General features: G+C 43.0%; 1 protein-coding gene across 1 annotated transcript in view; it reads right to left on the reverse strand.

Annotated features, from left to right (window-relative positions):
* PCNX2 (pecanex 2) overlaps positions 1-12068 on the reverse strand; it is a 143364-nt gene that overhangs the window by 124946 nt on the left and 6350 nt on the right. The window contains exons 4-7 of the mRNA XM_056852517.1: positions 10264-10300; positions 7050-8321; positions 4540-4669; positions 4245-4390 (exon numbers count right to left, since the gene is read on the reverse strand). Of these exons, the coding sequence (XP_056708495.1) occupies positions 4245-4390; positions 4540-4669; positions 7050-8321; positions 10264-10300 (1585 nt within the window). The remainder of the gene's footprint in view (positions 1-4244; positions 4391-4539; positions 4670-7049; positions 8322-10263; positions 10301-12068) is intronic.

Genomic DNA, 12068 nt, shown 5'->3' on the forward strand with positions numbered 1-12068 from the left:
ATAATCCATCAGACCGCAACATTTGCAGTTCTCGGAAAGAGACTCATATGTCATCTACACACAGCATGGCTTGTGATGGTGTATGTTGCTTACACAATATAATTTAAATTGACATAGACATTGCTAATTCTTATTATTTGTGGCTTGTGTGCTTGTTATATTAAAACCCCTTTTTGCTCAGCTTAATAACAGCACACGCTCTTTAAAAACCTCCAGGTAGTAGCAAGAGATCTCCTACTATTACAACTGATCTCCAGCCGGTAGAGATCAGTTCGCCTGGAGAAAATGGCCACCTTGGCAATTGGACTCTATGGCATTGAAGTCCCTCCCCTCCCCAAACCCCTCCCTCCTCAGGCTCTGCCCCAAAAACTTCCCGCCTGTGGCGAAGAGGGACCTGGTAACCCTACCAATGGGACACAAGAGGTTTTCTCTGAAAAGGTAAAAACATCTGTTAGCAGCTGGAAATATCTGTTAGCACCCGGCTGCTCAAACGGATTACAAGGGCAGTTTGAAAGGGGCCTAAGAGTTCAAGGAGAGCTCAGAGGGAGAGAGTGTGACTCAGTGGCAGAGCCGCAGCTTTACGTTCAGCAGGATCCAGGTTTAATCCCTGGCATCTCCATTTCTGTCAGTAATGCTGCCTGCCTGCTGGGTAACACCTCATGCTTGCCTTTGCCTTAGGAGAATCCCTTGGGGATAAAAACATGTCCCCATATTGCATGGCAACTGAATAAATAGCTTTCTAAATGCTGTAGCACTCAATTAAAAAAACCCATGTGGCTATAAAACTGGGACCCTTTCTAAACAATAAGCATATATGCATATGTGTGTGTAAAGTGCCCAAGTCGCAGCCAACTTATGGCGACCCCTTTTGGGGGGTTTTCATGGCAAGAAACTAACAGAGGTGGTTTGCCATAATTCTATAGGGGAAGGGCCATAGCTCCGTGGTAGAGCCTCTGATTGGCATGCTGGCGGTAACAAGTTCAATCCCCGGCATCTCCAGTTAAAGGGACTAGGCAAGTAGGTGATGTGAAAGACCTCTTCCTGAGACCCTGGAGAGCCGCTGCCAGTCTGAGTAGACAATACTGACTTTCATGGGCCAAGTGTCTGATTCAGTATAAGGCAGCTTCATGTGTGTCCTATTTAAATTTAATCATTAAAGATAAAAATAACACAATAAAACCAAGAAGATGGGGTTCAGTCCAAACAGCAAAACCCTATAAACCTCTTCCTAAATAAAGCAGGGCTACATCTAGTGGTACTCTCTTCTAAACAATCTAAAAGAGGCAATTAATTACCTCTTAATAATACATCCTCAATCGAAGGAGCCTGGCAAGAGATAAAGCATACAAAACTAATAAATGAAATACCTAAGATAAAACAGCAGAGACAATCAAGCATAACCAGCCACACCCTACTAACCAACTACTGGATGTTTAGATAATCTAAATAATTTAAATTTGGATAATTAAATTTAATATAAGTAATTTTAAATGTTTATTACCATAAAAATGAATCAAAATAAATACAATTTAAATAAATAAAAAACTCAAATAAACACAAAACAAAATAACAGAGACAAACAGAAATAAACAAAACCTTCTCCTACCCTCACAGGAATTTAACACTGCCTGTTAAGACCTCTGGAGAGAGATAAACTAAAAGAAAGAAGTCAACTGTTTCGATGTCTTGCCCTTCCCTTATGTGATTTAAGCACGGGGGGGGGGGGGGGGAGAGAGACAGGAGAAGATAAAAAGAAAAGAAAGAGCTAACATTGTCAATAAAACTAGAAAACAAAAATAAGACCTTGAATGAACTTAAACGAGTCAGCCGGAAATAAAAATTGTAATAAGCCCAAAATAAAAAAAGATAACAGCTTTGAATACAGAGCAGATCCTTGAACGTCCTACAGCATCACCGGAAACCAGAAGTCCAGCCCTCTGGGACCCTCTTTATTTCTCTAAAAGTAGGCAGGGGGATCCATGGGAGATGAGGGGTGCAATCCCTCAGAATTTCATCCAAACTGGATGGAAAATAAAGAAGCTGAAGTCAGAAATGCATTTCCCACTGGAACAAAAGCAATGGGAAAAAATAAGGAAAATAAACATGTGTAATAATTAATACAATGAAAACAAAGCTTTTGAAACAAAACCAAAACCAACTTGTTCAGTCAGAAGGGTTTAACATTTAGGGAAGGAGAAACCTGCTTTCCTTATTCTTTTAAAGAAAGTGGGGGATCTCACAGTGCCAGCTTACACTGAGTTACCCCTTTCTAACTACAATGGACTTTGAAAGGTGTAACTCTGCATAGGCTGGCACCCTTTAAGTCTTGAAGCTTCCAAAAGGAGGGAGGAAACTATACCATGAAAGTATCCATGTCTCCAGACAAAAATTGACCAATGATAAAGCAACTAGTACCCTGTACCTCCATCTTAGCAGCTCCCTGTATCCAGAACAAGGTGGCCCCATGGCATTTGAGGAGCAGGGTTACTAGCATTGTTTTTTACTTAATTAATTCCATCCTTGTTCCATCTACAGTGGCTTCCGATTTACTTCTAGGCCCAATTCAAGACTGCTAAAGCGTTATATGGCTTGGAACCAGAATACCTTAAGGCAGGAGTCCCAAATATTTTTGAGCCTGTGGGCACATTTTGGAATTCGGACACAGCGTTGTGAGCGCAGCAACAGAATGGCTGCCACAGCTTAACTTCAATAACACAGTGCAGATCCTTGTGCTGTGGTGGCAGTTGCTGCCAAAGCAACATTAAAAAAAAAAAAATCTGCACAGCTAATAAAATCTTCAATAGTCGATCAGAAGCCTTGCTGGGCAAAAGCCTTACCTGGCCCCACCCACTTCCTAAAAACACTTGGCAGGCACCAGAAAAGGTGTTGGCGGGCGCCATGGCACCATCAGGCACCATGTTGGGGATCGCTGCCTTAAGGACTGCCTACTCCCATATGTGGTGTTGGAGGAGAGTGTTACGGATTCCGTGGACTGCCAAAAAAAAAATCAGTGGGTTATAGATCAAATCAGGCCTGAACTGACCCCAGAAGCTAAAATGACTAAACTGAGGCTGTCGTATTTTGGTCACGTCCTGAGACGACAAGAGTCACTGGAAAAGACAGTCATGCTAGGAAAAGTTGAGGGCAGCAGGAAAAGAGGGAGACCCAACAAGAGATGGATGGACTCAATAAAGGAAGCCACAGCCTTCAATGTGCAAGATCTGAGCAAGGCTGTCAAAGATAGGACATTTTGGAGGACTTTCATTCATAGGGTCGCCATGAGTCGGAAGCGACTTGACGGCACTTAACACACACACACTCCCATATGAGCTTATCGGACCATTATGGTTATCTTCAAAGGTCCTACCCTGGGTGCTCCCAACATTTGAAGCTAAACAGGTGGCAACTTGAGAAAGGGCCTTCTTGCCCCAAAACAATGGAATTCCCTCTTCAGGGAGGCTTGTCTGTCATCATTGCTTTCCACTAAGAGGTAAAGATTTTGTTGTTGTTTGGCATTCCCTCACTGACCCTCCTTCCTGTTTGTTTTAATTGCTGTTTTACATATTTGCATTTTTTAAGGAGATTTTTAATATCTTTTTGTTTGCCACCCTGAGGGCCCGAATCGGGTAGGAAGGAAGGATACAAATGTTTTAAATAATAATAATAATAAGAGTTGGTTTTTATATGCTGACTTTCTCTACCACTTAAGGAAGAATCAAACTGGTTTACAATCACCTTCCCTTGCCCTCCCCACAACAGACACCCTGTGAGGTAGGTGGGACTGAGAGAGTTCAGAGAGAACTGTGACTAGCCCAAGGTCACCCAGCTGGCTTCGTGTGTAGGAGTGGGGAAACAAATTTAGTTCACCAGACTAGTGTCCACTGCTAATAATCAGATAAATGCTATTTTATTGATTTATGTCCCATTTTAAGAGAGGTACAAACAAAAGGAACAGAAGCTTCAAGGTACTTAACTAGGGTTGCCAACTGCCAGGTAGTAGCAGGAGATCTCCTGCTAATTCAACTGATCTCCAGCCGATAGAGATCAGATCACCTGGAGACAAATGGCCGCTTTGGCAATTGAACTCTATGGCATTGAAGTCCCGCCCCTCCCCAAACCCCGCCCTCCTCAGGCTCCGCCCCCAAAATCATCCACCGGTGGCTAAGAGGGACCTGACAACCCTATACTTAACATCTTTAGCATTTTTAAACCTAATATTTTTTAACCTCCCCATAGAAACTTACCATTTTCATCTATGAAGACATGCATTGAATCCGCCGGCAGCTCGTCTTGCAGAGAAGCCTCAGGCCCACTTATGATTTGCAAGAAAGAATTATCTGGCTGAGAAGTGACTCGGTAGATGATCTTCCTTTGCCTGGTGCCCTGGTAACTGGACAACAAAACATTTCAAAACTAATGTTAGGAATAGACTTTTTCCCTCCTTGTCAAAATGAAAACAGAGAGAGAAAATAAAAGATTGATCCTTCAGACAACACACATCATTGCAGGCAACAGAAATGTGAAGGAAATGGTTCTTACTGAGAAGTGATCTTGCCAGGCTCAGGACAATCTTGATTCTGAACCTCTGAACTGTCCTGCTTAGAAGAACTATGTGTACCGTTTTGTTCCGATTCCAGAGTTACTTCCTTTTTCTCTGTTGTGCAGCCATCTAGAAGATGCACAGAGGAAGAAAGGTGGCTTTTTCTACAAGTCATCAGAACCTTATATCTAATTCCTAACTTGGCTCCACCATGCAAATTATAAAATCTGCAAAACAGGGGAGCCTAGGGATTGGGTAGATATTTTTATTCATCACGGGGAACTTCTGTTCGCAGAAAAATCCACAAACAACCCCCCAAAAGAGGGTAAAGTATTAAAATTTGTAGGCATTTAAAATGCGAGTTTTTTTAAAATTATACACAACCTTTACAAAATTTCTGCTGTCTCACATACATGCACTCCTGTCTCCTGTTTGCTCCTCACTCCACTCCTTAGTCCTCAGTTCAAAGTGTTGGTTATCACCTGCACAGGTTATCACCCTGTGTCGCTGTGATCCACCACAGCAGCTTCGCTCACCTGAGCAAGGCCTTCTGAAGGGGCTACTCTCCAAATGGTTACGGTCAGCAGCTGCCCATTCAAGTGCATTTCTCTCTTTTGTGGCTCCTAACTTGTGGAGTGGCCTACCTAAAGTGATCAGGAAGGATCCCACACTTCCGTAATTCTGCAGAATATGCAAAACAGAAATGTTTAGGGGGGCATTTCTATAAAGGGACTGGAACAGTTCAGGAGGGTGCTTTTATAAGGAAATAGAATGTAGTCTGTGGCAATGTCTATTGTATTTGTGTTCTTGCTTTCACTGCGCTGTCTTCTATCTTTGCAATCCACTTTTTACGTTGTTTGTTACAGTATGTTACTACTTAAAACAGTTTGTATTTGCATTATGCTGCCGGTCTGAATTGGTTTTTATATTTTGTAATCTGGGAAAACTGAAGCTTTCACCAAAATTAAAAAACGCATTAAAGAGCTTGATTATTAAACGCATTAAAGAGCTTGATTATAACAGCACTACTTTTCGTGCTCGCCGCGCCGCGTTTGTTCATCCCAGTTCTTCGGAATACCACCACCACGTTGTTTGCCTGCTTATACTTATTATTTGACAACTCCTCATCTCTCTAGAGCCTTCTGTTTACCATATTTTTCGCTCCATAAGACGCACTTTTTTCCTCCTCAAAAGTGAGGGTAAATGTATGTGCATCTTATGGAGTGAATGTGTGTGTGTGCCGGCTCGGATGCCGACAGCCAGCTGGGGGGCGGAGGCCCTCCCCCTGCCGCCCAGCGCACCTCGGGAGCCCGGCACGCCCCGGAGCCAGCTGGGAAGCCGACAGCTAGCTGAGGACATGCGCGCCTCTCCCTCCTCTCCCTTCCCTGCTTCGCCTCCCTCGAGTTCGGCGAGCGTGTAAGAAGAGCGGCTGGCGAGGGCGCGCGCGTCCCCAAGCGGCTCGCCTCCCCCTGGCTCTGCTCAACCAGCTCTTCAGAGGTGAGGAGGAGAAGGGAGGAGAGCGCGGGCCGGGAGGTCACGGCGCGCACATGCCTCTCAGCCTCGCCCCCCCCACCCCGCCCAAATGCACCCCGGGAGCCAGCTGGGAAGCCGACATCCAGCTGGGGGGCGGGGGGCCCTCCCCCCTGCCGCCCAGCGCACCTCGGGAGCCCGGCACAGCCGAGAGCCATCGGGGAAGCCGATAGGGAGTCCCGGGAAGGGGGGCGGTGGGTCTTTAAACTGCTCTGCGCTGCCTGCCCAGGCAGCGCAGCGCACTTTCCCCCCTTCCCGATCCAATGCTCAGCTGTTGGGCGGAACTCGCCCAACAGCTGAGCTGGGGGGGGAAGTGCTCCGCGCTGCCTGGGCAGGCAGCGCAGAGCACTTTAAAGACCCACCGCCCCCCTTCCCGGGAGTCCAAATATTTTTTCTTGTTTTCCTCCTCTAAAAATTAGGTGCGTCTTATGGTCAGGTGCGTCTTATGGAGCAAAAAATACAGTAGCTAGACTGAATGCTAACCCCTCTATGGTTATGCAGGGCAGAAGTTTGAATATACCATACCCAGACAGGGTCTGTCCTTGCTCTTCTGGCTCTATTAATTCATTAGCTCATGCCCTCGTGGAATGCCGCTTTTATGAGAAACTTTGACCACATTATATCTCTCCCCTTTTAATATATAAATCTAATGCCTCTGTGTCGGACATAATGCCTTTTTGTACTAAGTGACAGGGATCTCAAGGCTACATTGTCAGTGGCATGATTTGTTTCAGTCCTTATATCCCTCAAACATTAGATATATGCTGCTCAAGATCAATGGATCAAGGAGCTTCTAATCTGCCTTGAGTCTGAATGCAAAAGGCAGGCTATAAATAAATAAATACTACGTCTATTCCTTGCCATATATTCGTATGAGCAGGTATTTTGGAATGGCAATTGGTCGTAATGCAATTAAAGCACCCCAAAAAATCTCTCACATGCACAGGAAAGCCAATAATGTTGAAAGCATGTGGTGTACCTTCAGACAGGGCCTTGTCTTTCACAGCTTCTGCTTTATAATCAGATGCTGCCGCCTTGGAGGTATTAATAGATTCCAGCAGCGAGACGAATTCCAAGAAATTAGATTCATTTGGCATCTGTCCTTCTTTAGCTTCCAGGTCAGATTTAGAGGTTGGCAAAAGTTTTTCCTTGTCACTGACGGTCTCGGTGGAATTCTTACTCAAAAGGACATCTGTCCCACTGTCCACACTGAGCACACGAGCGTGTCTCTTCTCATGAGCTGTTTTACAAGAGGGCAGGCCCAAGTTTTGTTGCCCTTTTTTCAAATGTACAGCTGTGTTTGCCAAACCCTCAGAGGCATTTTCTGGAGATGTACATATTTCTGCATTACTACTTGTTGGTTTATCACTATATTCCTTTTCAGCCTGGTCTTGTTCACCAGATTCATAGCCAGAACATTGGTTGGATGATGCATCTACATTTAAATTCTCTGGTGTTCTTAAACTTTCACTTGCTTCTTGATAAACACGGCCTCTGCTATCATCGGATAGTTCAAAAGTAATGACAGGTATTATCACTTGTTCGTTATTGTTTTGTATACTGTGTTGATCCACCGCAGTAATGCCAGAGTCAAGGTTGGAACTGGACTTCTCAGTACCCAGCATCTTTAGATGGAACGAGCTCTCTAAATCACAAGTTGAATTCTGGGCACTACTCATAGTGATAACTATTTTAATCGGTTCATGAAGTGGAAGCGTATCTCCCGGAACAGAATGGTCAACAAAGGCCGCAGCTACCTCACTGTCTGAATCATCGACACAAGAACTTTCCACAGGTCTATCATTTTTCTTGACTGCTACCATGTTGCATTGCGGGCAACTACTTGTAATGCTGTCTTGGGCTGACACCTCCAGTAATTTCTCTCTCTTGAAACATTTCGGATGGCTTAAGTGCTCTGAAATGATGACTGAATGATCACCGTTCCAGGGTTCAAAGGAAAGGCCAGTTTTTAAAATGTCATATTGAGACAAGGAGAGACTTGGCAATTTTTTAACCGTACCTTTATCAAGAGGAGTGTCATCCACTCCACTGTGGTCAGGAGGCTGCATTTTCTCTTCCTTTTCATAGGTTGTACTATTAATAAATGTCTCCATAGCATTTGGCTTTGCCACTATTGCTGATGTAGTAGAACTTGACATAAGTGCCATAGAAGCTGTTAGAATATCTGCTTTGACACAGGGTGAGGTAGATGAAATTGGTTGGACAGCCTGGTCTTCTAAAATTGCTACCCCTAATAAGAATACAAATACAAATATAAGGTCATCCAAAATCAACATGAAGTTCTGTCACAGGAATTTCAGAGAATCCATAGAACATTCCCATTAAAAAATCAATAGGACACTGCACAGTTTAGCTATATCCCATTGCTTCCACATTTCTTGTGACAGCACCCACTATATATGCAAGATTTAATATCTATATAAGAAAAAAACAGATTACTAAGAATACATGAAAATGTACACTCGTACAACACACTGAACAAAATTAAGGAATATCTTCATTTCTTATTTTTATACCCCATCTTCTTCCAAGGAGCTCATTGGAAGATACCAGGGTGATCCCATTTCATCCCAACACCATCAGCCATGTGGAGTAAGATAGTGTGACTGGCCTATCCAGTGGCCTACATGGGAAGTGGGCATTTAAGCCCGGGATTCCCTGCTCAAAACTCTTACCACTATACCATACAGGCTTGTACTGGCTTAAAAATCAAATGCAATAGGCTCAAACTGCTCTTGAGTAGTTTACATTTGGCAGAATAACAGCTAACAGTCTGAAATCTGTTCGCCAAGGCACGAGGTGATGGTGTTGTTTGGTCATGACAAAACACAGAGGCTCTAAGCACTTAGAGATATTTATTCAGTTGGTTCTTGTAGGTTATCCGGGCTGTGTAACCGTGGTCTTGGTATTTTCTTTCCTGACGTTTCGCCAGCAGCTGTGGCAGGCATCTTCAGAGGAGTAACACTGAAGGACACTGAAGAGACACTGTCCTTCAGTGTTACTCCTCTGAAGATGCCTGCCACAGCTGCTGGCGAAACGTCAGGAAAGAAAATACCAAGACCACGGTTACACAGCCCGGATAACCTACAAGAACCAATGAACTCTGACTGTGAAAGCCTTCGACAATATTTATTCAGTTGTCCAAAACACTGACATTTTAACTGAACCCAGTTCAGACATCCTGAACTACCAAGCAATCAAACAGAGGAAATTCACTATCTCTATAGACAATATATTAAACAGCCAGTATAGTGTAATACTTAGTTGATGCAATACGTTCTTCAGGTTGAAATATTGTAGTTTCTACACAGAATTTCGTAACAAAAATTGGTTAACAGACAGAATGTCTCGGATTCTTTTAACATTTCCTATTTATTGAACAATCATTTGCCCCATATATTGGCGACTGTAGCACAGTTTTTAAAGTTTGTTTTAAAAGCCCGCCAAACAGTTAATTAGATGGCAGTATCAACAAACAGCGCTATTCAATGTAACTGACTTTTAACTATTCTGTAAAGGGCACTTTTTAATATCTCCATTCCTTTTGTACCCTTCTGTATTATGTTTTTACGCCAATAAAAGAATGATGATGGTGGTGGTGTAATACTTAGATTGTTGGGCTACAATCTGGGAGACCCAGGTGCAAACCCACACTCTGCTGTAAAAGCTAGTTGGGGACCTTGGGTCAGTCACATACCTCGCATGGTTGTTGTGAGGATAAAATGGAGTAGGGGAAATGATGTCCACTGCCCTAATCTCCTTGGGCAGGATAAAGATGTACTGAATAAATACACGTTTCTTATGAAAAAGGCTTTTAATACAGAAAGTAATTAAAATCTATTATTGTAATCACACTCTTGGAAGAGTAAATTTCAGCCGGACATACAACTTTCTTGTTCACAATAGAGATAGGAGGAGAGGGAGACAGTTTGGATTGTTTAAGGAAGCCTGGGAAATAAAGATGCTTTAATTGATTTGGCAGTATAAATTAAATTAACCAAAGTGGTGACATAATACAAGTCATGAAAAAGACTGCTTACGTCTGAATCAATTAAACGCTTGGGTAAAGTTCTGTCACAGAATTGTCTGTAAATATGCTGTAAACACTGAGAAACAATGCTTTCTTAGCATTGACAGTTTGATAACAGTAACAAAAATTGCCTGAAAGATACCTTTTAGGTCTTCAATTGTTTCCTGTGCAGGCAGTTCCTAAAATGAAGCACAGGGCTAATATGATAAACAGATTTTCTGTAAAAGTTGCAAAATTTAAGCCTAAGCACTGTACAGTAGCAAAACATAGTGAGTACAAGTCTCATCCCATTAAAATCAAAAGCCAAAAAAATATTGTTGAATGTAATTACTATTTCCAATGTACATCATCTTATAGGTATAACAGTAGTTACTTGTTCGCTCTACACCAGTAGTTCCCAAACTTTTCGGGCCACCGCCCCCTTGGTTCCACAAACTCAACCCCAGTGCCCCCTACCCTATCCTATAAAAAGCATTATTCAAAATAGGGGTTTGCACAACTCACTAAAGAAGATAATAACAATAAAATTTCAAAACTGTAACAATCAATTGCACATCAATTCAAAATCAAATTAAAACTTTTAGTTGAAATTTATTCAACAGAACTGATGAACTTGATCCAGTGGTACCAGCTCTTCAAAGTCTGGAAAAAAATTCTGATAGTTTCCACCAAATTTGCCAGCATGGTTCCATAGGCTTGATCTATTGTAAATTAGTGAACCACACAGTTGAAGGGGCCCACCTCTAGCACCCCCTGCTGCCCCCCTAGGTAATCCCACCACCCCCCAGGGGGTGGTACTGCCCACTTTGGGAACCACTGCTCTACACACAATGAAGGATGAGAGGGTGCTGGACTCAAGAACAAGCACTCTCTTCCCATTACCTAACAAACCATCAGTATTGTCATGGGATGAGGGGATAGATCAAGAACACAGAATGTGACCCTTTTAATTCCCCCACCCCCCATCTTTTACGAATTCTTGAAGAATTTTTTGCTTTGTATTTTCAAATTTATCTACAACTATGGCAAGAACTGGATGCTAATGGAGTAACAGGGCTTCCACCAAAGGCAATACCATCTCTTGTCATTACTCTGATAAAGTTCCATTAAAAAATGCACGATGTGATGCCATCCCACTGAGTTTTCCTGCCCACTGGATGCCACTTGTAGAAGCAGGTAAACTTGAACCATGATGATATCCCATCAAGCAATTTGCTTACTAGGATGAAGACTTGCTGTTTTTGGCAGTATCCACATGTCTCTGGTAACACATAGCTCCAGCATATATTAAAAATGGGGGGAAATGAAACCTTCCAGCTACTACTACAATAAGGGCTAGAAGTGGTCCCAAAAGCCTCAATTAAAAAAATACAAGTCCTTAGTTTCTAAGGAGCCCCGTGGCGCAGATTGGTAAGCGTCAGTACTGCAGTCCAAAGCTCTGCTCACGACCTGAGTTCGATCCTGACGGAAGTTGGTTTCAGGTAGCCGGCTCAAGGTTGACTCAGCCTTCCATCCTTCCGAGGTCGGTCAAATGAGTACCCAGCTTGCTGGGGGTAAAGGGAAGATGACTGGGGAAGGCACTGGCAAACCACCCAGTAAACAAAGTCTGCCTAGAAAATGTAGGGATGTGACGTCACCCCATGGGTCAGGAATGACCCGGTGCTTGCACAGGGGACCTTTACCTTTTATCTTAGTTTCTATATCTGGAGATAGGGTGTCATAACAGAGTTCCTTTCAGTGTCTCATCTAGTATGATGCTAAGATGAGGCAAAGCATCATCAAAGTTTGAGTTTGTACACCAAATACAGATTCAAGAAGGCAATTACAAGGAATATAAAACAAATATCATTAAGATCCTTCTGGTTATAAAGCCCACATTCTACTTGTCATCACACAGAATCCAGTAGCACATGCAGAGTGACTAGCACATGGATATCGTTATACAAA

This window comes from Euleptes europaea, chromosome 7 (assembly GCF_029931775.1).
Source record: "Euleptes europaea isolate rEulEur1 chromosome 7, rEulEur1.hap1, whole genome shotgun sequence".
Taxonomy (NCBI): Eukaryota; Metazoa; Chordata; class Lepidosauria; order Squamata; family Sphaerodactylidae; genus Euleptes; species Euleptes europaea.